The sequence below is a fragment of the Lagopus muta genome, chromosome 2 (genome assembly GCF_023343835.1).
Source record: "Lagopus muta isolate bLagMut1 chromosome 2, bLagMut1 primary, whole genome shotgun sequence".
Classification (NCBI taxonomy): domain Eukaryota; kingdom Metazoa; phylum Chordata; class Aves; order Galliformes; family Phasianidae; genus Lagopus; species Lagopus muta.
The window spans coordinates 53670309-53696473 of record NC_064434.1 but is presented as its reverse complement, the minus strand read 5'-3'; the positions used below and the strand labels follow the sequence as shown (position 1 = coordinate 53696473).

Sequence of the window (26165 nt, the reverse complement as noted above, 5' to 3'; positions counted from 1 at the left end):
GTACTGATATCATGTGCTACCAGCAATGATTTGTTTAGTTATGTTTGGAAGACTAAATTTGGTGAAATGAGCCCTAATTTGAAAGTGTTTCTGCCTTTGGACATCAGGCAGACCAAAATCTTTACAATTAGTGCTCATATGGAGGTATTTGACAGCTGTTTTTCTGCTGACGTTTAAAATATATGTCTGAGATCCACTGTGTTATGGATGTCCTGAAATCTTTCATGATACTTACTCTTTTTTCAGCAGTACTTGCATAATATTTTTGAAAAAATATGAACAACTAAAAATATATATCTATGCACTAATGATGCTCTATCCATAATACAGCTATAGTTCAAAAGAATAAGAATGTAAATTGATAAAATAATTATCTTAAAGCAACATTTGAATGACCAAATTGAGCTTGGGAGTCTGTAACACTAGACAGGACATGATCTAATTGTTATCCCATCATTTCCAATTATAGTTTGGTCCAAAACCATTGAGCACAGACCTCTCCCCAGAGGTCTCCAATCACCAGAGCTGTGGGGGCCATGGATTATTGCACAAAAATTTCAGCATCAAAATCACAGCTTTGGCTGAGTTGGCATGTACTTGTGTAGACGAGCACAGGTCCTGCTTAGAAGACAGCACTGCCTGCTGCACCTTCTGGAAAGTGTTTGTATTTACCATTTAACTTTTCCATTCATTGTCCTTCTTCTGACTTTGGATAGTTTCAGCTTTCAGTGATGCAATTGGGTAGTATTTTATTTATGGATTATCTTTTTACTCTAATGTTATCTCATAGATACTTAGAGGTTGTGATCAACTCATCTTCTATCTTCAACTCGAAGCTACAAAAAGATTCAGGTTCTCCAGACATTCAGGGAGTATTTTGGTTGTTATCCATGTATTTTCTGTTTCTTAATTGTCTGTTCAGTACAGGGACTCTGGAGTAGGGATTGTGGCATGGCAGATCTGGCCTCCTTCACTGGTGGCACAACCAGTTCTCTCTGCTGTTTCATGCTGGAAGGTTATTTAGTTATGATCACAGAATCATAAATTCACTGAGGTTGGGAAAAAAAAAAAGCTAAGATCATCTAGTCTAACCATCACCACCATGCCCATTAAACCATGTCCTTTTGTGCCACATCTACCCTTTTTTGTGTGTGTGTTGGTTTTTTTTACCCCTTTTTACCACGATGCCACAGTCTTCCAGCATTGTTGCTTCTAGTGTACCTTTTCTATTATATAGCCATGGCACTTTCTACACTTGATGTATGGTCTGGCATATCTGTGTTCCTCTGCAGCTGAGTCAGCTGAGTGCCTCCTGAAGTTAGTGTTCTATTGCTGACATTGCCAATTTCAAGAGACAATGTCATTTGTTTGTTTTAAGGATTTTAATTGCATTATATTCTGTCATATTCCTTTTGCTTTAGCAACAACTGTGCTTGCAATTCAAGGTGTGAAACTGGACAAGAACACCTGTGGTCACGGCAGGCAACCTAAAAAATCCAGCTGAAAAATCCAGACATTTTAATGATGACAATGTTAAATACCATCTTTTGGAAATCTTACAGTAAATGTATTTTCAAATCAGCAAGCAAGCTACTTATTCCTCAATCTGCATGTATTTCGTATGAATGTGCTTTATATGTAAGCTCTACATTTAATTGCAACTTTATTCATTGCTTAGACACAAGCCAAGATGTGTGTGTGCAAATGTTTGGGAAGGAGAGGCAGCAAGGTTGCTATTTGTACGAGCAAAATGTATTGCTTCCGTTCTGAGTAGAAAACCTCATCTCAGCAGAGTGCTGGGGAGGGATATTTTTGCTATCGATGAATGTTTTCCTTCTCAAAAGCAAGATTACTTCTGTTTGCATTCAGAGATTTACCACTGACTTCAGTGGAAAGAGAACAGTGTTCAATGGTTTGCTGTGTTGAAGAATTCTGGAAACTTTTACGTGATGAAGCAATCGCGTGATAATATTCAGAAGTCATTGGGAAGACAGATGCTACCACTGTTGACCAAAGGATGCAGTATATTTGGCAACTCCCCTTTCTGCTATATTTTTGTGCCTTGTGTATTTATAGTTTGGACAGGTTATTCAGCCTGTTTGCAAAGAGAAAACAGCCTGGGGATGTGCTTTCTCGTGCATATCAGCTTATTTCCCCAAAGGCACAAAGTCCCACCTTCCTTCCTCCTTCTGTTTTATAATATAAATAAGAGAGGGAAAATAAAGCTATTCTCTCTATATATATTTGTCCAATTAAGAAAAAAGTAAAGATTGTCCCCCTTTACCCACCAATTATTACATTACCTGAACTTGACCAGCAAGGAAGGCAAGGCAGTGGAGTTGAGGTACCAAGAATGGCACTCCTGCCCCCACAGGAGCATCTGTGCTGGCTTCCAGTCAGTCAGATGGATGTGTAAGTTTCAGAACAGCAGCTGTGGTCCTAAATTGCCTTTATTAAGACTGGTGACTCAGCAGAGCTGTTTGAGGGGGAGCATAGTGTTGGATCAGAGTCAGTGTTATGAGAAGGGAGAAGTGAGGAGGGGAACAGAAAATAAATCAGTGCTGATGAGCTTCCTATAGGGCAGACTAGGCAGTTTTGTCTCTCAGTCCTGACCCAGGTAAAGTCCAGTCTTGTTCTGGAGTCAAGGCTTACCTTAGGTGGTCTCAGGAAGGTAATTCCAGCCTAGTGAGTGCATTACTGTATTTAAGGCCTCCATGCTGATTTTACCCAGTTTGCCTTAAGGAAGAGAGGATCCAGAGGTATACTCTCAGACTGATAATTATTTTTAGTAAGAAAGATGTTAATATTAAAGTCATTAACCAGTTAAAATACACTGTCAAAAATTCAGTATTATGTGGAGATAACTATAGAGAACATTTAATTAACCAACAAAATCTACTAAAAATCTATCTACTATCACCTTGTAACCAATAAGAAAATGACTTTAATTAAATAACCTTGGTTTGTTTTTGTGTATGAAATGACTAAGACACAGGAGAGAGAAGCTGTATGACTCCACTTGTTTCAGTGGTGTCACTGTGTTGAGAATCTACCTGCTGCACACTGCTCTTTCTGGAGCTGGTTGGCTTCCTGTGCTCTGTCCCTTCTCCAAATAAAAAGATCTATCTTTGCCCTATTAGAGGAGGAGTAAAGGAGTTGATTTTTAGATGCAGAACTACAGGAAATACAAGAGGCTATTTTATTTTATCACATTCATCCAGATGTTTTGTATAATCACCAAAATCCTTGAGTTATTACTTCAAAACGTGGATTGAATTTTTAATGGCACTGTAAGAAGCTGATTGATGGCTGGACTTGATGATCTTAGTAGATCATCAGTCTTTTCCAATCTTAATGATTCAGTGATATAGAGGGTTCAGAATTTCAGACATTTTGGTGCACCAGAAAGTACCAAAACCAAAAGCCTCGGACTACTCATTTATTTTTAAAAAGCAGTGTATGTAACTCCATTGTTTTCAATGGTTATCATTATTTTTACTTGCTCAGCTGTAGTTTGCATGCATTTAAAATTAGAGAGATTTCTCTAATTAACAGTGTTTATATTCTTTACATATCAAGAGTTTGTCATTAATTGAGGCCCACAGGTTATGTCTGTAGGACCTGTATGTAGATGGGAAGAGAAAGGTTTTAGTGCTGTGGGGAACACATAGGTTTAGCATGTTGTTGGAAATTAGAGATGGCCTTTTGCTCCTGGCATGACCCTCTGAAGGATGCTCCTAAGGGTAGAGGGAAGATAGGGAGTGAAGGCCAAGTGATGGTGTCTCCATTGTACTGTAATGAGTCACCTAATTATGATTTAGCCTTACTGCAGGTAGCCTAACACCTACCCATGTATTAAGGCTTTCTTGCTAGAGAGCAGCTCAGCACAGAACTGTGTTCTGGCAATTTGTAGAAAATGAGGTGTCCCACAGACATACAAAAGTTTGATTTCCATCAGTTCCTACAACGTTCAGTGCTGGTGGTGAGCTTTGGCCAAGGTGCATGCTGGCTGTTCTCTTATGTGATTCAGTTTATGTGCAGGAAATCCATGCGTATTGGATATTGGCTGTACACTACTAATTAACACAAATATATCTCGTAACATTTTATAAAAAGTTTTGTAAATTCCTTAGCCAGTGCAACACTATCTTGTTAATGGAGAACAACCAGGAGTCTATTTTCACCCATGGAAAGTGAAACAAAATAACCTTTACCTACTTCTGAATTCATTTTCTGTTCCCCACCGGAAGGACTGATGTAAATCCAGATTCTGATATCAAGGTGGTGAGAGTGACAGGGAGTTAGGCTGTAGATCCATCTGGAAGTTTGTTATACTGGGATGATACCTACATGGAATAAACCCATCTGGTGTCCATAGTTCTGCCTACGATGAGCAGATGGGGTGCTGAGGGCAGGAAGGCTGGACTTGATGTTGCCTTGGAAATGCTGAGCCAGCAGTGTGGGCTCCTGGATAACATGAGTACCAGTGCAAATGAGAGGAGCAGCAGCACTCCTCTGTCTTGGTCTAGGGCCAAAGCTGCTTCAAGAGGAAGGTGGAAATGTTCATGTGCCTCCAGCAGTGCCAAACATTTCCTCAGGCGTGTGCAGTGACTTGGTTGCTGTTAAACATTTGGTTAAAATGCTCAAAATACAGGAAAACAAAACTCTTGGAAGGTGAGAACAAGCCTTTTGTTCTAACCTGCTTAACTAAGGTGAGAGAAAAGCATGATGCCTATTTTGTTGATGTTTATGAAGCTGCACTTAGGAGAACAAAACAGTCATGTAAATACACCAGAAATTCTGTATTCATTGTTCTTATGCACTCCCATGTTTTTCTGAGAGGATATTGGAGGCACGGAGAAGCTCTGAGAGGGGAAATGTATGGCTCCAGTATATCTTCTGAGAGTAACTGCCCTCTGAAAGCAAGGCACCAGTCAAGGTGGGGATACAAGTTTTCCCAAGCTTCAGTAAATATCTGGATTTGATTTTTTGGTTCATCTTTAAGTTTTTAAAGTTTTTTATTCTTTTCATTTGTCTTTTTTTTTTCTCACCCTGTTTCTCAAACGCTTGAAAATTATTTTTACGTGGTGCAATGGAAAATACTTACAATTTAATTGATCTCTGTAAACAGATTAACCACACAGAGGCTCATATAACAATTTCTAATTCTCTGACTGTGCATTTGATGTAGCTGTTTTGCATTTTTATTTTCTTTTGCTGGGGGGAGCAGAGAAGAAGACACCATTGTTTTTGCTTTCTCGTTGGCATTCCAAGAAGTTACAAATTCTTCTTATGAAGTAATACACATTAATCACTGGAGCTGGAAGAAACATTTGGCACCTCTGGGAACGGAGGTGGAGCAGTTCTACCTTGATGCTCTTTAAAGGAAGCTTTATCTTGGCTTTGGTTAGGATTGCTTTGGAGCTCCCCTGTGCTACCTTCAACCCAAGTGTGAAACGCTCTGTTAATCTCAAACTGACACAAGTAAAGACCAGGATGCCTTCAGGTATTATTACAATGAGTTTTGCCTCATGTCTGTTGATGCTTGAAGTTACTCGCCTGAGGAGAGAAAAACAAAATTTTAGGGGAAAAAACAACAACAAAAAAAAGAGTCTATTTTCCCAGTGCTGTGTTCGGGGCATTAGCAGAATTGTTTAGCTTACTTTTCCATGCTGGCAGGCTGGTATCTGCAGACACTGCCAAATTTCCAAACAGTCTGAGTCAAGTTCATAGAAACTTCTCACTTCTCTTGGGAGAGAAAATTGGAGGGCACGGTTTTTATTAGACCAGTTGGAAAAGCATACAGGCTTCACAGCAAAGAGTCTCTCTCTCATTTCTCTTGGTTGCGGTTGTTGTCTTTTCACTTCTTCTGAGAGCACCTCTGTGAAGGGAAGCGCTTTGCTGCGGCCCCTCCTGCAGTGCAGTGCTGGGAGCTGACTCAGAGCCAAGGGCCATCGGCAGCGCATCTCTGCCGGTCACAGCTCCCCAGGGAAACCCAGGAGCCCTTTCCCTTTCATTTGGATTTATCCCAACCCCCATTTTTCCACTTTCACTTCCAGCACTCATCCACCCTAAAGTGGGACTGCAGTTAAGATACATAGCTGTAAGTATATACAATTTAAAAATGGTTGTCTATGCTTCATAGATTGATACTTTTGCCAATGTAATACACATTGCTATTTGCCCATCCATCCATCACACGGTGCACACACAGTTTCCATGCTTTTTACATAGGTTTAATAGGAGATTTTTTTTCCCAGTGACTGCTATGTACTGCAGCGTTATTCACAGGTGCATGGTGCCACACTTGCTGGTAATGCACCTGCAGCCATGGATTGCAGCACCTGGGAAGGCCTTCACCCTATAGGCTTAAAATACTTCTGCACTAATCAGCCAGGCGGTGTGCAGTCTGCCCTTTAGCCAAGAGCTGTGTTCAAGGGAGGTGTTGCTCTGAATGAAGCTCACTGTCACTGCCAGCTCTGAGTGGTTTACTTTCTCTCTCCGTATATATATATATATATATATATATGAGATTGTTTCTTACACAGCTTCAGCAGTTCCTTGATTGACATCCAGCTTTCCTCTAGATGGACGTGGGCTGATGCTCCACCTTGGATATGTTTTTTCCTCTTGCAGTGCTGGGAAGTGGTGGGTGGAACATCTCCACCACGAAGTGCATGGTTTGTATCAAAGGGTGCCTGCGTTTGTGAGTTCTTCATGCTTTACGCACCTCTTGTGCATATTTTCTCCAGTGTTTGTGACGTGAACAAAATTTTTAACCCTTTTTTTGGTGTGTGAGCAACTCCTGTGTAATTGTGTGAGGGAGCAATGGGCACTATTATCCTACAACAGCAGCAAGAGATCCGAGAGGAAAACACCCATCACTGTGAGACTGCCTTCCCCTGGGAGAGAAGCACAGGGCTGGGTTCAGCCAGGAGGTGTCACCCAATGTGGTTTTGTGAGAGTTTGGTCTTTTTCTTACGCAAAACAAATGTTTTTGTTGAAGTCACCAAAGTCTGTTAACTGTGAATTTTGGGAACTGTGCTGCTCTTCCCACAGAGTGCCTCTTCTAACTCCACTAGGAAAGTTTTATTGCACTGGTATTGTTCTTAGGAGTATAAATAGCAGCAAGCCTGAAAAGGTTGGGTTTGTCACTGTGCTTGTAGATGAAGCATGCAGTTCCGTTGGGATGGCTTGTCTTAATGGAAAAATGTCTGCTGGAGTTTGGAAAACTGTAGGGCTGTGATTCCCACCCTTCTACTATTCCAAGTTCATCAGTGTGGGGGGGTGAGCGGGGCCTCTGAGCCTCAGTCCAGTTCCACAGCCAGGGACAGGCTGTAGCCCCAGGGTTGGCACGGCATTGTCCTTGCACCAGCCCTCAGCCTTCAAAACGTAATTTCTCTGCAAAAGAAAGCCTGGGAGTAGCCCAGGGTTGGCTTCCAGTGCTGTGGAACAGGGAAGCACCCCATGGTCACAGGGAACTTAGGGCACACCATACTGCCTGGGGGCTGCTCCTCAGGGTAGGACTCCCGGCAGCTCACCAGGAACACCTGGCTGCCCACAGTGCTGCCACTTTTGCCAACCCCCTGTCACAGGGCAGACCTCTGCTCTGCCTTCTGAAACACCACAGCCTGTCCAGTTTACCAGAGTACACACTGCCTCGGCTTTTGGCTGAGCTCTCCGGAATGATCTCAGCTTCCCAAAGTCTGGGTTACTCAGAGCCTGCTCTCTGGCTTTCTGACCCTCATCCCTGGAGACACTCAAGGCTAGGTTGGATGAGGCCCTGGGCAGCCTGTGCTGGTGGGTGGCAGCCCTGCCCACAGCAGGGGATCGGGGCTGAATGGGCTTTGAGGTCCCTTCTAACTCTGTAATTCTGTGATTCTTAGGGTTTCTGCTGTGTAAGAACGTAATACACAGCCTTAAAAGAAAAGTAAGAAAACATTTTAAGAAAACTAAGCCCCTCTGTAAGGAATATCCTTCATTCTTCCCACTCCTCTGCCCCTGGAGATCTTCAGCATATTCTGCTTAACTCTGTGACAGACGACACGGCACAGGTACCGTGCAGTTACAGTTTCTGCTTCAGTGAAACCCATCCAGTTGTGGGCATTAGTACAGTACCGCCCAACACCTCCGTGTGCTCTGCACTGTTGGTCGCCTTTGAAATTACTGCTACAGTTGGAAGCGCTCTCACACCAATCTGCCCCTTTAAAAATCAGGTCCGTGTCTCCAGTATTTAATCACTCACTGTTATTTTTGCCCCTTGTATTTCTTACAGTGCTTCGGATGAAAGTAATTTCTTGGTGCTTACCATTTCCTCATCCTTTTCTCTTTTAGAAATTCTGCAGTTTGCTCCACACCTCACTTGGTGATGTTTGTCAGGCATTTGCACACAGAAGCCTACGAACGACACGCTATTACCTCCCTTACGTTCTGCTTTGAGTGGTTTTCGCAGAATCAGCTTTTCACCGCGCTGAGTATGGCACTCTTTCCATCGGAATTAGACACGCTCCCAAATCCAGCGGCGCAACTTCACTTTAACTACGTGCGAACGGGAGGCGGCGAGGGCCGACGCAACCTGCCGGCCGTGACCCTCCGCCGCCGCGCCGTACCTCGAAGCAAACCCACCCTCCGTCGTCGGCGCGCGGCCGCAGGTGCTGCCGGCGGGGCGGGAGTGGACAAAGCGGCGGTGGCGGGGCGCTGCCCCGACGGGGCCGGCCCGCGGCTGGGCGGGGTGACCGTCCCATCCCTCCTCCGCGCTGCCGGGCGCGCACGCTCCCACGCGCGCCCAGTGCCACGCGCGGCGCTGCGCGGCGGGAGGATGCGGCCGCTGCGCCCTTGGGCGCTGCTGTTGGGCGCGCTGCTGGGCACCGCCGCGGCCGCGGCGCGGAGCTACCCGCACGTCGCGGTGCTGGACGGCGCGGCCGCCTACCGCCTGCTGTGGGGCCGCCGCGGCAGCGCGCTCGCCTTCCGCCTGGAGGTGCGCACCCGCGGTTACGTGGGCTTCGGGCTCTCGGCCGGCGGCGGCATGGCTTCGGCCGACATAGTGGTGGGGGGCGTGGAGGGCGGACAGCCCTACCTGCAGGTAAGGACCCGCATCCCCTGCTCTTTGTCTGGCGGCCGTCCCTGCTCCTCTTTCTCCCCGCGCGGACGTCCCCTTCCCCGCCCCGCTTCTTCTACCTCCGCTCCGCTCCTTCCTCCTGGCCCTTCGGTTTTTCCCATTGTTGCGCGCCTCTCCCCTCCTTTCGGTCCGCGCCCCGCCAATCTTCCTTCCAAACTTCTGCACGGGTGCTGTCGGAGGTGTCGGGTTTCCTTCATCCCAAAGCGCCTCAGCCTTCGCCTGTCCCCTTGGGCGCTTCTTCCGCGGGTACTGAGAGCCTGGACCCGGATGGGACGGGAGCGGTTGCCCTGAACGGAGACCGTCGGGGCGGCCGAGCCGCCGGCCTGGCTCCGTCCCTGTGACCCGCCGACATGGGCGCACGGTCCCGCTGCCCTCCCGGGCTGCTAAAAGACCTCTGTACCGTGTTCCTCTCCTCCTCACCTGGTGGTGTTCTTGCCCTCGTTACTGAAAAGGGCTCACGGGTAACCGCTGGAACTCACCGCTTACCCTTTGGTAAAGCAAGCTTGCGGGAGCCCAACCCTACGGGCGTAATTCTCCGGGTATTTTTCAGCAGTTGTCTACGTATTGCCGTGGCTGGGACAAGCGTGCGGGACAGCGGGACAGCGGCTCACCCGCTCCTGGAGGTGTCAGTGGGGGGATGGGAACCTTTGGCTCTCCCAGAGCCCCGAGCTGGGGGCTGCGTGGGGCCGAGCAGCGGGATCGGCGTGGCGGCTTGTCACCCCTAATGACAGCTCTCTGAATTGGATCTCACTCTGCTCCTATTGTTAAGAGGACAGGCTGGGAGCTGTGTTAGAGCACTGAAACTGCCGCTTCTATTTCAAGAGGCAGTTTTTTTGAGTTGGATTTTTTTTTTTTTTTTTTTCCTCAATAGCGTAATAGCACGGGCTCTTACTAACTTTTCCCAATGAGGAAACGAAATGCTCCATAACTTCTCTCTCTGCAGTTCGTCAAGGTTTTATGAAATCAAACCTTTTTGAGAAAAAAAAGGTGCCTTTTTATTATATATATGTATATATAGATAGGTAGATATACATTCCTTATTAGTTTGCTATATCAAGTTTAGGCAAATATTTGTCTTATTTAAGTTCAAAGTTTTTCATAGTAATTCTTCTCATATTTCAAAGTGAAGATCGATTTTTTTTTATTATTTTTTTTTTATTTTTAAAAACCTCAGTCTAAATAAAACACCAATAATAAAACCCTCATTCTGGCTGGTGAGCAGCACAGCTCTCAGAGGTGCAGGGTGTGCATTCACCAGAGCCCTGCATCGCAGCACATGCACCTATTTAAAGAAACCCAGACTTTCTGTCTGGCTGATTCATGGACGTGTTCATGTAAGGCAAGCCTTGTGGAAAAGCATCCAGAGCTGATGTAAAGGCACCCAGTGATGGAGAATCCATCACTTTTCTTGGTAGTGCACAGCAATGGTGAGACTTTGCTGCTCCTTATTTCCAGTATGCATTTGGCTGGGCCCAAATTCTAGCCATGTAATTTCTCTATTAGATTTAAAAGCCTACTCCCCAAATCCTGCCCCCATGAAGTTATTTATATGCTGTAATCAGGTCACTCCTCAATTTTCTTTTACATAAAATAAATAGATGCAGCTCTGTAAGTATTCCACTGCATGACTCGGCTTATAAGCAGGCGGGAAACTGACTTTTGACACTTTCCAACAGTGATAGGACAAGGGGGGTTGCTTTAAATTAATAGAGGAAATCAAAAGGGGAAATTTAGTTTCCTAAATCAGATGTTAGGAGGCAGTGCTTTACTCATGGTGGTGAGGCACTAGCACTGCTGCCCGGAGAAGCTGTGGATGCCCCATCCCTCAAGGTGCTCAAGGCCGGATTGATTGGGCCCTGGGCTTGAGCTGGTGGAGGGCAGCCCTGCCCATGGCACAGGGTTGGGACTGGTTGGGTGTTGAGGTCCCTTCCTTCCCAAGCCATTCTATGATTCTATTGCATTTTTTTTCTAGCACTCAAAGCAACATCGTGGCTCTTTTCAGCACCTCTCTCCGGTTTTCAGCATCTTTAAAAGTGGCTCCGTGCAGTCTTCTGCCAAAGATTTAATTTCCTGTCACCACATGACAGATAGAACAGAAAGAGAAAAGGAAGGATTGTAGCGATTGCCTCCTGTCACGGAACAGCTGATATTTGTTCTGAAACACTGATTTAACACATAAACATCTGCTAGGCAAAATGCTATGAGTTATTATGTTACACTCTTGAGCAGATATACTGCAGAAGAAATCCCTTCTATCCCTGAAGCTTGCTGGTAACCTGTGGCTTTCACCATCCACAGTTCTTCAGTACTAGGCAGTAAGGTTTATTGGTAAAGTGGGACGAGGTCTTTTATGAAGGGCAGACTGCTAAAACATTTCTGTGCTTGCCCAGGAAGAAGGAAGGGTGAGATATGAAGAGGATGGAGCAACCCCGTGAAGAAACAAAATCCATCCAGAGTGTTTTCTGGACAGGCGTCACAGACTGATACAAAATGAGTACCTTGTTCTAGAGCCCTACTTCAGTAACATCTAACTCTTCCCTTTACTGGTCACAGAGTTTTTAAAAACACTTCATTTATTAGTTGCATATCATCATTGTTTACACTATTACTATGAGAAGGAATTTAGGAGTACATAGGTTTGTGCCTAGTTGCACTCTATGAAATATGTGCACTGTAAATGAAAGAACTTACTTTTTGGTTTCAGAAATATGTTTTTAATCCATGGTCATCCATTGGGAAATGTGCATTGTGTCTAAACTCTTAGGAGGGTTATTTTTTTATTTCTTTGAACATTCTGAAATGCTTGTTATTGGCCTGATTTTCAGAAGCCCTTCTGAAACACCTTTACAGCCTTTCAAACGAGCATTAACGTGCTGCTCTCTGAGGAGAACTGAACCTCTTGCCCCCAACCTCCTTAAATTCTCTCTTCTCCTTTCAAAATAGGAAGTGTTCTTGGGGGGAAGAGTCCTCTCCTGGGAGCAAACAAACAAGTGCAGTCAGACTGCAGCCCTTAGCAGATGGCAGGTGCTGCCCGCTTTGTGCAGCAATGTATTGAGGTAGAAGGAGAATTCCAGAGAGCTTTCAGAGAGAAGATGTTTCCTCCAGCATTTGTTCATCCTCTCACTGCAAGTTGTGCCATTCCCACCATCAGCGGGCTGTGTCTTTCCTTCAGAAAATTGGATGACTGAAAGTTCTGAAGATTTGAGATGGGATTTATATATATATATATATATTTTATATGTTTGGTGAACTTAGGTGCAAGGCTTACCTGTTTTGTTTTGCTTTTCCATTTTGGAACTGCATGTAAGGAATAGGAGGTCTGGGATAATGAGTAAGGAGCAGAAAGATTTGAAAGACTTAACTTCACTTTTCTCTAAATATATTGAGGTAGCAAGTGGTACAAGCACCAGAGTGGCTTTTTGAAGAACTTCTGAATGATATATGAATTATACCTTGATTATTTCAGCCTTTCTGAAGTTTGGTATTTGGGACAGGAATACAGACTTACTTTGGGAAAGTGTAGAGGATACAGCATGCATGTGTGCATACATCCGTAGCAGTGGTGTATTTTGAGGGAGCTGCCTGTACTGAGTGTAGAGAAGAAAAGAGGGAGGTGGAGGAGTGAATTACGGGAGCGCATTGCCAAGAGCCTTGTGCTGTGTGGCTGAGGGTTATGCAGGTTTGGAGCAAACGTAATGAGAAGAAGTAGAAGGTACCAATGGGATCTGGTGTCAGACAGCAATGACCTGCCTTTATCTTTGCCGGGGTTGGCTTGGGTGGGCAGTTTGTACTCTGCAAAAGTTTTCCTACAGCATGGCTGTGGCCACTTGCAGTGTGTGTGCTCTTCGTGAGTGTTTTTGGGTCAGCTTCAGCTATTGCATCGAGTGTTCCTTCCTTCTTCTTTTTCTACTTTTTTTTTTTTTTTTTTTTTTTTTTTTTTTTTAATGTCCTTTGTGCTTATGAATTGACACAGCATGCATTTTCATCGCCATGCCTTTTCCTTGGTCTCCACCCCTGTCTGGAATTGTGCATCCCCACCCACAGCACGTAGCTGCAGAGAGCCCCGTTTTGGGGCGAGTAATCCTCCTTGATGAATGGCCATTTTGTGCAAGTTACACAAGAGAGTGGCATTGTTGGAGTCTTCTGTTGAACTTGCACAAAAATAGTCCCTCCTCAGGGTGAATAGGGACTGTGTGTCACTAAAAAGTACTTTATTATTCATTACGGCCCCGCTTGTTAACCATCACCCGAACTAAAGAATATCTGTTATCAAATGTATCCCATGGAGTTAGCTTAATTGCTCGTAGGGAAGTACTTGGAAGAGGTTTTAAAGGACAGAAAACAGTGAGCATTCTCTGTACTTAACGATATGCTGCTTTTAAGTGCACTCATGCCAGCGGCAACAAAAGAAGTGTTTAGAAAACAACTTGAAAGGCACCAAAAGAGAGATGCAAAGCGAGTGCCACGCTGACATATCTCAGTCGGCGCTTTGTTGGAGGTATTTCAAGCCTTCGGGCATTGTGGCGCGATTTCCCGATGACTAATGAGTCCTCTTGGCCTCGGTGCGGGGCTCAAAGGGAGGCGGTACGGACGTCCCCTCGGGCCGGGCGCTTTGTGCTGCCCTTCAGAGGGATGGTGGGGAGGACAAGGCAGCGACTACCGGCGAACAAAAGATGGGGATCACTCTGGAGCTCCCGTCTTAGGCAAGGGTCGGGGGTCTGGTTCGCAAGTTGGTTTTTTTTCTGGTGCTTGTGGTATTTTCGCTTTCAGTTTGGATTTTGGTAACTCCAAGAAAGTTAACTTTTCCACTAGAGTAAGTATCAGAGCTTCACAGCCTGCGCTGGATGGAAATGCAGCCACCGTGAGCGACGTGAGGGCTTCAAGTAACAGGGGAATGGTTTCGTTCTCCTTACAAGCAAATATCTTAGAAGCAGAAAGACTAGGAGAGATGTTCTGTGGCACTTTGGGAACAAGTATCGTTAATAATTGTGATCCAAAATCCCTGCAGTGTTTAGAAAACTTCTAATAATTGAAGCAATTAAAGTAATTAAAACAAGAAAAATTGTGCTGTTTGAATGAGCTCCTGTATAAGGAATGTTCCTTGTGATAAAGTGCAGTTGTGAGATTGGATCGTGCAGCATCTCCTAGTTACAGGTTTTCTTCCCCTTAAAACACATAGCTACATGTTTAGTCTAGTCTGTTTGTGTAAGGGTAGTCTTTAATCTGGCTCTATAGCTTCTGATACAACTGGAAAAACGCTTCTAAAATCAATATTTATTGTAATATGTCCCAGGGTCTTTGGGACTCCTCTGCAAAGTCAGATTCTCCATGCTGACAAGCGATGCCAACTTCACAACTGCTAATGCTTCTTACACCTTTGTGTGTCAAGCTGAAGAAATTATGCTTCAGTGTTTCTCATTTCTGTGTGTAGAAAATTATGTTTTTGCATCCCCCAGGAGAGCCACAGGAACCAGGGAGTGTCACCACAGAGTATAGGCTGCTGGGGAGCAGCTCTGGGCAGACACAAGAAATACACCCAAGCATGTTCAGATGATTCACAGCTTGCGGAACAAAGATGTGTCTCTCAGTAAAGAATTGTTTCATCTGTAAAAAATACCTTATTTTTTTAATGCAGTATCTGTGCAAATACACAAGTGGAAAATGGGAATCTTTGTGTATCTGTGTGTGCATTTCAAACAGAAATGCAGCCCAGTTATTTGTTATAGATAAAAATGTTCAGTCCTTGTTAAAGTTAGTAGTATAGTTGCACTAAACATAATGCCATGCTGACTCCAGTGTAACTCAGCCAGTCGAAGCAGCTTCCATGTGACAGAGAGCTGGGCTTCTCAGCAGGCAGTGAATCATCTCATACTCATCTGGTGTGTAGGTTAAAAAAAACAAACATGGCAGCAACAAAAAGTACCCAATCAATCAGTAACTTAACTAGGAGCAGTCAGCTCTTAGGGCTGTGGCTGAACTTGCTGATCCCACTTACTTTAGAAACTTCTTGCAACTGATTGGTTGCCGCCACCAAACTTTTTGCTGAGAATATTCCATTTGCAGACCAATTCCAAAATCAGATCAGTCAACTGGAATGCTCTCAAGGTGTTCTTATATTCTTATTTAAAGCAGCGATGCTTTCAGACTCCCACTTTGTGTTAGTTTTCTGTAGGTGGGCTCTGCTTTTCCCTGATATGGGAGTATAGTAGGATCTTTGCCTTAAACGCAAGCTGAAATTTATTTGAGGTTGAAAAAAGGTTGGTTTTCTTATTTGTAAACTCATGCTCTGTTTGCTTCTTGCCAAATACAATGTAAAAACAGCTTTTTTAAATATATTTTTTTGGTGGTTGTATCCAGTGTGTGCTGGAACCACAAGCAGCAGGATTCCATCTGAATTAAATGAAACAATAAAAAAGAGAAATGCTAACCACAGCTATTCTTCTGGAAACCCAGAAAGGCATAGCTTGGTGCTGATTTCATTCAGAAGTTTTGGTTGAGCCTTTTGCATCCTGTAGCAATTTATCCATCCTATAAGACTAAGACTGATCTTCTCCTGCACGAACTCTTCTTGGTTGCAGCTTCCCAGTTCCTTTGCCATACTCTTCAACCCTGCTCTTAGACACAGGTATGGGCACTCTGGGAATGTTCAAAACTCTGTGAGTTGGCTGTAAACCATAGGTTGGGACTGGTTGAGACTTAGCTCATTTTTCCTCCATTTGTCCTTCCTGGTTTGTCCCTTGGCTTTCCTCTGGCTGTTCCCACAGCCAGGATGGTGAGGAGCTCCTGACTGCAGGGTAGCTCACAGAGATCACAGAGACAGAACTGTGCCAGAGCCCAGCTGCAGGTGATGGGGCCGCAGCCTGGGAGCTGTTGGTGGCTCCTTTAGGTTGAAAGGTACTGTATATAATTTAACATGGGAAATGGATACCATAAACAAAATGAGCTTGTACATTGTAAAAATGTGGGGAGGGAGCCTTATAAACACCTGTTCAAGTATGCGATGACAGCTGGTAGTGCTTTTCTCATGAGGTTTCCTTCTGCAGCTGTGCTTACATTCTCTGAGGATAAAAAAAAAACCAGTTGCGCCTATTTTTTACATCCTTGAGAAATTACCCTGTCTTTTGCTGAGCAGCAAACAGAAACCATCCACACCACAAAACATTTTCTTAAGAAAGTGAGCAGTTCATAGGATCTGAAAACTGTGTGATGTGATCAGCCACACTTCTGGAAAAGAGCAAACTATGTGCAGTATCAGGAAGATTTCTCTTTTCAATCTGTTGATTCAACTCCTAGGTAGCATTAGAGATGTTTGCACAACATAGCCCAGAGTTCTAAATGCCAGTTTATGCAATAGAATCAATGGGAGTGCAGAAACTGTAAATGCTTCTAATGTAAACGTAAGTAAATTTTGAAGCAACATTTTGTTATTATGTAGCATGACAACACTGTCAAGTCTTTGTTTTAAACAGTAACCAAAATAACATGTTTGTATCAGAAGAACAGTCATTTTCCCCTTATCTTCTCTCTGTAACTACTGATGCTTCTGTCAAGTTCATGTAAAACTTAGCAACTTTATCTTCATTTAACCATATAACATATATTTTGTGTGTATATAAGAAGCTGAAGGATCTGAATTCAAGGGCAAAATCAGTAAATAAATCACATTTTCGGGTTCTTGCTAAGAAATTCAGTATTAAGGAGCTGATAGTTACTGCAAATCTGTGCTGGAACTCCATAAAATTCAGAATATCTTGCACCAGTATAATCCTGCCTACGAAAGAAACAGGTCTTCTGACTGTATGGGGGTGTTAAAACTAAATCTGCATAAAAGAGGTGTCCATGTTAGAGTCTTTTTTTATTTGGTAGGAATAGTAAGTTGTTCCAAAATCAGGCAAATTTCAGACCATCTGCAATAGTTTTTGAAGTACTGTACTGTCATTCTGTTGATAGAAATGTCACCCTCCCTTCTCAACAGAATTACATTTGTGAAGCTTGTAAGTTTAGGTGAGGTCTGTATTATGGCAGGCTCTCACTGGGGGCATTTGGAACCATATTTGGTGAATGGAGTTAAATCCAGCTGGCGACCTGTCACGAGTGGTGTTCCCCAGGGGTCGGTGCTGGGGCCTGTCCTCTTCAGTATCTTTACTGATGACCTGGGTGAGGGCACTGAGTGCACCCTCAGTAAGTTTGCGGATGACACCAAGCTGGCTGCAAGCATCTATCTGCCTGGGGGTAGCGAGGCCCTACAGAGGGATCTGGACAGGCTGCATAGCTGGGCTGAAGCCAATGGGATGAATTTCAACAAGACCAAATGCGGGGTCCTGCACTTTGGCCACAACAACCCCAGGCAATGATACAGGCTCGGGGTGGAGTGGCTGGAAGACTGCGTAGAGGAAATGGACCTGGGGGTATTGACTGATGCTCAGTTGAACATGAGCCAGCAGTGTGCCTGGGTGGCCAAGAAGGGCAATGGCATCCTGGCTTGCATCAGAAACGGTGTTGCCAGCAGGAACAGGGCAGTGATTGTCCCCCTGTACTCAGCTCTGGTGGGGCCACACCTTTAATACTGTGTCCAGTTTTGGGTCCCTCACTGCAAGAAAGAGATTGAGGCCCTGGAGCGGGTTCAAAGAAGGGTGACAAAGCTGATGAGGGGTCTGAAGCACAGGCCATATGAGGAGTGGCTGAAGGAGCTGGGAATGTTCAGCCTGGAGAAGAGGAGGCTCTGGGGAGACCTTATTGCCCTCTATAACTACCTGAAGGGAGGTTGTAGTGAGCTGGAGGTTGGCCTCTTCTCTCGTGTAACTGGTGATAGGACTGGAGGGAATGGCTTCAAGCTGCGCCAGGGGAGATTTAGGCTGGACGTTAGGAAATACTACTTTTCTGAAAGACAGGTCAGGCTCTGGAATGGGCTGCCCAGGGAGGTGGTGGAGTCACCAACCCTGGAGGTGTTTAAGGAACGTTTGGATGTTGTGTTGATGGTTTAGTGAGAACTATTGGTGATAGTTGGATGGTTGGACTGGATGATCTTGTAGGTCTTTTCCAACCTTGGTGATTCTGTGATACTGTGATATTTAGATGCCCTCCATGCTGCTGAAGCCCAGACATCCCCTGTTTGACTTTTGGTGGGTACATCCTCTATGCTGTCCCTAGGCTTTGTAAATGACATTCAAAGCCTAAAGAGGTACCCACCTTTCTCCTGACAAAGATCTAACGAACTATGCTAACTAACGAAGTGGAGCATCGGCTGCCTAAATATGGTGTTTTGATTGGATTTGTACCACAGGAACAGGAATTTCCCTTTTTATCACTTTTTTTCCTCTGAAAAGAAATATCTCTAGAGATGCATCTTTATATGTTCATAATATCTGTGATGCTACCGACCCAAATTAGTAGGGATTTAAGGGAGCTTAACTGTGTTTCAAGAAAGTTACCTGAAGTTTATGTGTCTTCTATGCTGGTGAAAGTAATATTTCTTTAAAAGTAATGTGCTTTATGTAGGTTTAGCTTAGTGAGCATGAGAAAAGATGAGTGAAACTTCCAGCCAATTCTTGTTACTTTTCCTTTTTTGATACTGTTTTGTCATTTTTGCACAAACATCTTTTTGTTTCTTAAGGGCTTTTCAGCTCTGGTGGATAAATTGACCAAAACTTGCATAGTTTGACTTAAAATCTGTTCTGTGAACAGAAGGAGATCAGAATGTTTCCTTCATTTGTTCATGTTAATTTGTTCCTTCATTTGTTTCATGACATGTCCTTCATTTGTTCTCAATTTGGCAAACAAACTGTTTTCATGTCAGAGGTTGAGCAATCTAATCCTGAGCTGTTCAGAAATGTTCTTGCTGTATAATTTGATTTTATTTTTCATGATGAACACCTAGATAATTTTCAGCAGAAGGAATAAAAAGTAGTGATAGAGGCAATTGGTAACTTGTAAACAGCTTCTGGGAAATGTATTCATGCTTTATTCCTCTAGTGCAGTCCGATTGCACTAAGTGGATTTGTAGGATTTGGGAGACAAAGGAATATCTCTAGCTTCCCAGGAACTACACGAATTTGCTTTCCAGGTATTCTCAGCACCCTGACATTCGAGGGATGTTTCATGGGGCCGTGTATCAGGCAGAGGAAGCAAGCAGAGCCAGCGACTTCATTACTCTGCAGAAATTTTCACATGGGAAAGATTAGCATTAGTCGGTCAGATTAAGATCTGCCTGCAGGATGCTCTTGGGTGAGTTGGGGAGTGAGATGCTGCTGGGGGCTGGTGGTGGGCAGGCAGGGGCATTGCAGGGCCTGGAAGCCCCTTCCCCAGGGCACAGGGTGAGCCCACAGCAAGTGGGGCTGCGGCACAGCTGTCACACAAGTGAACAAAGAGTTCCACCAACAGTCACCGTATCAAGGCATAGCCAAGCAAGTACCCTTCTTTACATCGCTTCTTCCAGTTGTTCTTGCCCACTCCCTGCAGGCTCATAGAACTTAGGGCTGTTCTACACGTGGTTTTGTACTTGCAGATCACCAGAAAATATTGGAGTGCACACACCTGATTTGGCTTCTCATTTATGAATTGTCCTTCCCAGCTGTTTCAGGCAAAGACTCCCAGTGTATTCCCACGAGGAAAAGCTTCTCTTCCATTTCTGTTCCACAGTACTTCACTATCTGGTTCCTTATTTTAATACAAGATGCTTTCCTCCAGTTTAATGTAACATCTCAAAAAAGATACCACACCTTCGTAAAAGTTGATGGTCACAAGGTTGCACTTCTAGTTCAGAGAGGTATTTACTATTTTTAAGATGAAAACAGATGTTCTACTTATATAAAGGTGTTTTCAGAGGAGGGATGGTATTTTGTAAAGACATGCTGTGTCTCTGTTTAAGCTCTAATGCAGAGGTGAAATGGAGCACTTTGTTCCCACAAAATATCCACCTTTGAGTACCATCCCAGAACAGGTCCACTATATCTGGAAAAGGAAATCCAAAGTTCTTTCTATGAACAAACATAGCTCATCACTACTCTTTTTTTCAGTACATAGCTTCACCTTCCATGCTTCCCTTTTGCTGTTTGTAGTGGTAGTTTTCCCAGGTATTTGTGCCTTCATATAAGTATTCATTCACTTCTAGTTGCAAAAAGTGTTGACAGGAAAAGCATTACTCTTTTCAGTACCTTTAAAATTTGGATTTGTTTTGGAAGTGTAAAAATCAGAACTGTTTCAGTAGCTTTGGTAAGACAGAATGTTTTTCTGCTGATATAAGTGGTCTGTGTTTACCCTTTTCTTCCTTGAAATTGTGTCACGACTGAGATAATTTCATAATTTTCGTCATCTAAAAATATCTTAAAGAGGTGTTTGAGCATGCAGTTATTCTCACACCTGTAACAGGTTGCTTGTGGTCTCTTGTACATAGAAAGATTTCTCAACTGCGATTAAGTTCAAGGTAATAACTCCCAGTTGATATTTTTGTGAATTAAAATGATGTCAGCCACATTTACCAGTGTCACGGTATTTGAACGTAACATTTTGTGATTTTTCAGCTTTGTTGCCTCTACTTGAGTGAATGGATATGAAAACTAAAAACCTTTCTAAAATTAAATGGAGGTTCAAGTAGCTTCAGAGATAGATGCCTTCAAAAAACAGATGTTGGTGTGTTTTGCTAAAGATGCAAAACAATTCATGGTGCCCGCCAGTAACTACCTGCCATCAGGGAGGAAGGTGGCACGTTCTGGAAAAGAAAGGTGTCTAACCAAGCTTAGAGGCTCTGCGCTAGACTTAGCTGCACAGAGCAGCATCCTTAAACCTCCTCTTACCCCAAGCAGTGCAGAAACAGCAAAAAACTGCGCCTTGGCAAGGCGGTGGAACAGTCTGGAAGAGAGGGAAGAGGATGACTGGGACATGGCACAGCTGGTGGTGTGGCAGGAATTTGGGGTGAGGAGGTTAATGACCTGGCATTGCTGCATCGTTCCTCCATTTTACTGTACTGCTGAGCCAGGGATCATCTTTCTGAGCGTTGCCTGTAAGAGCAGCCACCCAATCCCAAACCACCAAATAAACCCCAAAACCCTCCAGGCAAATTCTGTGTGCGCCAAGTGCTGTTTCTTCTGGTTCAGCTGTAGGATTCCTGGTTGTGATTGATTTTATTCTGGGAGATTTGCTGTTCATGAGGAAGGAAAAATAAACAAAAAGCTGGGAGAAAAGAGAAGGGCAATTTTGTTGTTTGGAGTATTAAGTGAACTTATTTCTCTCAGTAATTTCTACAAACTCCACAACATCCCAGTTATGACCGGGATGACTACATTAAATAAATTGACTACATACGTAAATTATGACTATAATTTAGGACTGACTACAACCTTTATTTCTGTAGTTATGTACAGGCAGTGTATGGTTAAAGTTGTTCAAACCATTTTTTTAAGCTGCTTGTTAAGGAGACCCACTTTCGCTAAGATTTTTAATCAAAAATATGTTTAGTGTCACCAAAACAGTAATCCTTCAGTGTTTTACATAAAGGCAACGTTTAAGGGTATTCAGTATTTGAGGAAAAGGTTATTGCTTGAATATTAGATTTTAATAATGGCATACCTTTTATTTTCAACAGGATTATCATACAGACGAAAACAGAGTACTCAAAAAAGATCCACAGCAGGATTATCGCCTGGAATATGCCTTGGAAAACAGTACTCACACCATACTGGCTTTTAGCAGAGAACTGCACACTTGTGATCCAAATGATAAGAGCATAACGGTGAGATGCACTGCCTGTACGAAAAGAGATGATATATTAACACAGAATGAGTGTATAGCTGGTTTTGATGCTGGCTACTAAAATTTAATTGGAGAAATTATTTTAGGATACGTGCTTATTCAGCTCTCAATGCACTTTCCAAAGCATCTATTCTATCAAATTAGCAGGATAAAATACTTGCCTAGTTTTAATGAGTTCTCATATTTTATTTTCAACTTTACTTGTTCTTCCACTTCAGTGCATAGTGTTCCTTAATATGTCACACACCATGTGAACCCAAGAGTGAAACAGGTACTCCTGTGCCCTCAACTCTCATATCCTATGTTTGCAATCATTCAGGAGATGTCAGCTTGTGAAATACTTTTTAGGTCTTAGACTAATTTGTAAATGATGTTAAAGCTGGACTTTTAGAAAAGTTTTGAACATGTATAGTTGGAACGTATTTTTTGTTTTATTTCCATATTAAAAATGAAGAGGTTGAATAATCTTGTGATACAGCTTTGTGATACTGCCCTTTCTATGCATAGTAAATACTTTTCTGCTGTGCTTCATAAGCATAATTTTAAATTATATGAAGTTGATTATTTTCATATTGAAAATGACAGGCTGTCGTGATTTGAAAGACTTTTCGTGCTTTGGCTTGTTTACTACTATTCATTTTGGAAGCATTGCAGTAGTAGTTTAACATGATTGTCATTATCTGTGTTTTCACAATACATGCGATAACGACAGCATGAGCTAAAAGATAGAGCAAATGCACAGCTGTATAAACTGCCACATTTCCATCTGTCAATGGTTCTGTGGTTTTTGCATCTGTTCCAAATTGTCTCAGCATAACTTAACTTTCTGAGACCCTTCAGTGTTTATTATTTTGTCTCACTGGGTGATTATTGCAATCTGAGAATGGTTTACAGAGAATTGATCTGCACTGTAGCTACAAACTGATTTTTAAGATGTAAATCTGCTCTATAGCTGAATGTCTATCTTTCCTAGTGTATAGGGCCAGCAGTTCACAGAAGGTGCCCAGACCTTTACACATGCGAGCTGGGAAGCAGTTTTGGGAGGACAGCTTCTGACCACAAGTCAGATGAGTGCCATGTCTAGAAAAAATGTTCCGTGTGCTTAGTTGATTGCCTCTATATGAGTCTGTTCTGCTGTTTTCAGATATGATTCAAGTTTGCCACATTTCTGAAGGAAGCTATGAAAGAGATTCAAATTTTGTGGGTCCACATTGAACTCTGAATATAAGCATGATTAATTTTTGATAAAAATTTGTATCACAGAATCATAGAATATCCTGAGTTGGAAGAGATCCATAAGGATCAAGTCCATCTCCAAGATGACGCGTCAGCCCACGAGAGCTTGCTAAGTTACATTCTCATCCTCAAAAGTACAAAGACAAAACCCACATACCTCTCAAATTCAAGAGTATGATTTATTAAATCATGAATTCAGTTGATTTTTTCTAAGTTCTTTGCAATTGTGTCAGTAGCTGTTTTCTTCTCATTATTGTTGTTCAAACACATCATATCTATCTTAGGAATTGTATGAACTATGCAAGAGCATATTGTTCCCATTCCTTACGTGTTTTTGTTTGTTTTTTTCCAGGAGAGCACAGTGCGGGTAATATGGGCTTACCACCACAAAGACTTGGGAGAAGCAGGTCAGAATTACCACGGGTCTACCCGTGGTACAAAGAGTCTACGTTTACTGAACCCTGAGAAAGCAGAAGTCTCACCTGCCTCTTTGTCATACTTTGACCTGACCAACAAAGACGTAAGTTACTCTGTGTTTTGGGTTTGTGTGGGCTAAGGTGGCAGCCCAACATCTGAGCTTACACAGCAGGACAGTATGACTTTTATAATATCGTTTTCTTTCCCTTTTCATTAAGACAGGTACCCATACCAGACAAGGATACAACATATTGGTGTCAAATGTTTAAGATCCCTGTACAACACGAGAAGCACCATGTGACAAAGGTGAGGGATTCTGACTGTGTGAATCCAGGTTATATATTTATGCTTTTGTGTTTAGAGGAGTTCGGATGAGAATGATGGCTCTTCAGATTCAGTAATTGATTGGACTTTGAAAATTTGTTTCACCACTCACTAAACAAGACCTGGTCTTGTTTTCTTGTTTTTTTTCACTAAACAAGACCTCTTATATGTCTTAACAAAAGTGGGGGAAAAGTGTATGTATGCTCCCAGGACCTGGTTCTGATGCACCCTAACAATCAGCACATGGAGTGACAGAGATGCTTTCTTTCACTTTTTCATGTCCTCTCTCCCTTAAGAAAATACTGTTGAAAGTTTTACCACTGTTCATAAACGTGTTTGGCAAAAACATGTTTGTCTAAAAAGCTTGTTCCATTAAGATTTTGCTATACATAAGAATGTTATGGATATCTTTTAAAAGAGAGTAATTTTAGATTAAAAAAAATAAAATGCAAAATTTTGTTAAAATAAAGGGCCATGTTACATAATCTGAGCAGGTAGTTCATTATCTTCGGGTGTGTAAAAGCCAAATATTACAAAAAGAAAGAAGAAATGCATGTTATAGTTTATTGAAAAATTAATGTAAATGGTTCTCGCACTCCTCCCAAGGGGCAATATACTAGAAACCTAATCAAGAAACAACTTCTTATTGTTCAAGATTGCTTGAGATAGCACAGTGATATAAAGTAATTAAAATAAATGTACAGGCCTTAAGGTGCTTTTTCTATTCATTCAACATTAATTGAATGCTTTATGGACAGTAGCCTTAAAGTTGTTGCATTTATATCAATAAAGGTCAAAAGAATAGAGACAAGTGTTATTTTAGGCTTGCATGGGGAAAATGAAGAAGACCATCTCAGAGGCGCATAGTGCAGTTGGTGCATTTCTGTAACTAGTTGTATGAACCTGGCAGCTTAATCATGGCCCTCATTTTTGTGTTTCTTTGAACTCATTAATGTATTCAATTTTATTATTTGTTATTGTCAGTCATACTTCTCTAACGAATTGAGTAGAACTGAAATTTTAATTTAACTCAGATAATTTGATGTGTGATCATTAGTGTATGTCTGAGAAATACTCATATTTATTCTGAAATATTGTGGGTTTCCTCAGTTTATCAGAATAAAGGTCAAAATTTCCACCTTCAGATACATTAATTGCATTTGGAAGCTGTGACAGGTAGTTGCACAGAATGAAAGACAGATTTTACTTGTAATCAGGTATATATGATGTAAGTCCTTGTTTTGTGCTCTCAAGTGAGAGAGCTTAGAAGTTGGGAATATTGGAATAATGATTTCCATGTTATATTTGGTGAACTATATATATGCAAGCTGTTGTGTTTTCTGGAATTATTTATTATTTATATTTACTGAATGTATTTTTAAATGTTTTGCCTGACTACACATGCATGCAGACACTCTTTAAAAAACAAAACTAAACAAAACAGTACTTGAAGACAAAACATCTTTTTAATTCAGAGATAATAAATTGATTAATTTTTAAGAAGTTTAATATGTTTTTACTATGACGTATAATGCATATTGTAACTTATAAGAATCACAGTTTGAAATAAGTTTGAAATAAGCAATTTGTTTGCTTTAAGGTTAAAATGAGATTAGAATCCCCAGCAATTTTCCAACTACAGAAAAGCCAGCAGATTTGGTTAGAAAGAGAAGAATGATTATAGAAAAGAGAAGCATTAACATAGAAACACTTCTTAGCATATCTTTTCATATATTGAAAAGATAGCTTGTATTTTGTGACTTTTATATATATACATATATATAAACTTATATGTAAATATATGCATTTGTATATATATACATTTATATATATATACATATATATATATGTAACTTCTGTAGATCTTAAAGGGTTTTTGTGAAATTGTATTTATGTACTCATGCAATCTAATTAAACATTTCCTAAAGCCTATTGACAGACTAAGGATTGGGCTTATGGGTACTTGCATTATCTGTGCAACAAAGATTGAATTTCACAAAGGAAAAGGCAGATGAATTATTTGACCCTAAATAACTATGTTGATGCTGATTCTTGATTCCATTTTGTCTGTAATGTCACTTTCATACAAATCTACACATCTTATAGGTGGAAAAAAAGTGTAAATAGTACAAATTCATCTCTGATATAATTCAGTCTACAGAAGTCTTGTACAAGTGGCTTTAGCCATTTCTGTGCTCCATGATGATTTTGTGGAACACTGTGCAGTTCAGCTTTTGCTGAGCAATGCATGCCAGCAGCAGCTTATGTATAAATCTACTGGATTCTCAAATAGGTTTAACAACCACAATTGGACTTCTTTTTT

The 26165-nt window shown here is 42.3% G+C and overlaps 1 protein-coding gene across 1 annotated transcript in view; it reads left to right on the top strand.

Moving 5' to 3' along the window:
• Nucleotides 1–8818: 8818 nt before the first annotated feature.
• The window catches only part of MOXD1 (monooxygenase DBH like 1), a 51371-nt gene continuing 34024 nt past the window's right edge, over nt 8819–26165 (top strand). Inside the window, exons 1-4 of the mRNA XM_048936053.1 lie at nt 8819–9082; nt 21699–21845; nt 23454–23621; nt 23741–23824. Coding sequence (XP_048792010.1) covers nt 8819–9082; nt 21699–21845; nt 23454–23621; nt 23741–23824 — 663 coding nt within the window. The remainder of the gene's footprint in view (nt 9083–21698; nt 21846–23453; nt 23622–23740; nt 23825–26165) is intronic.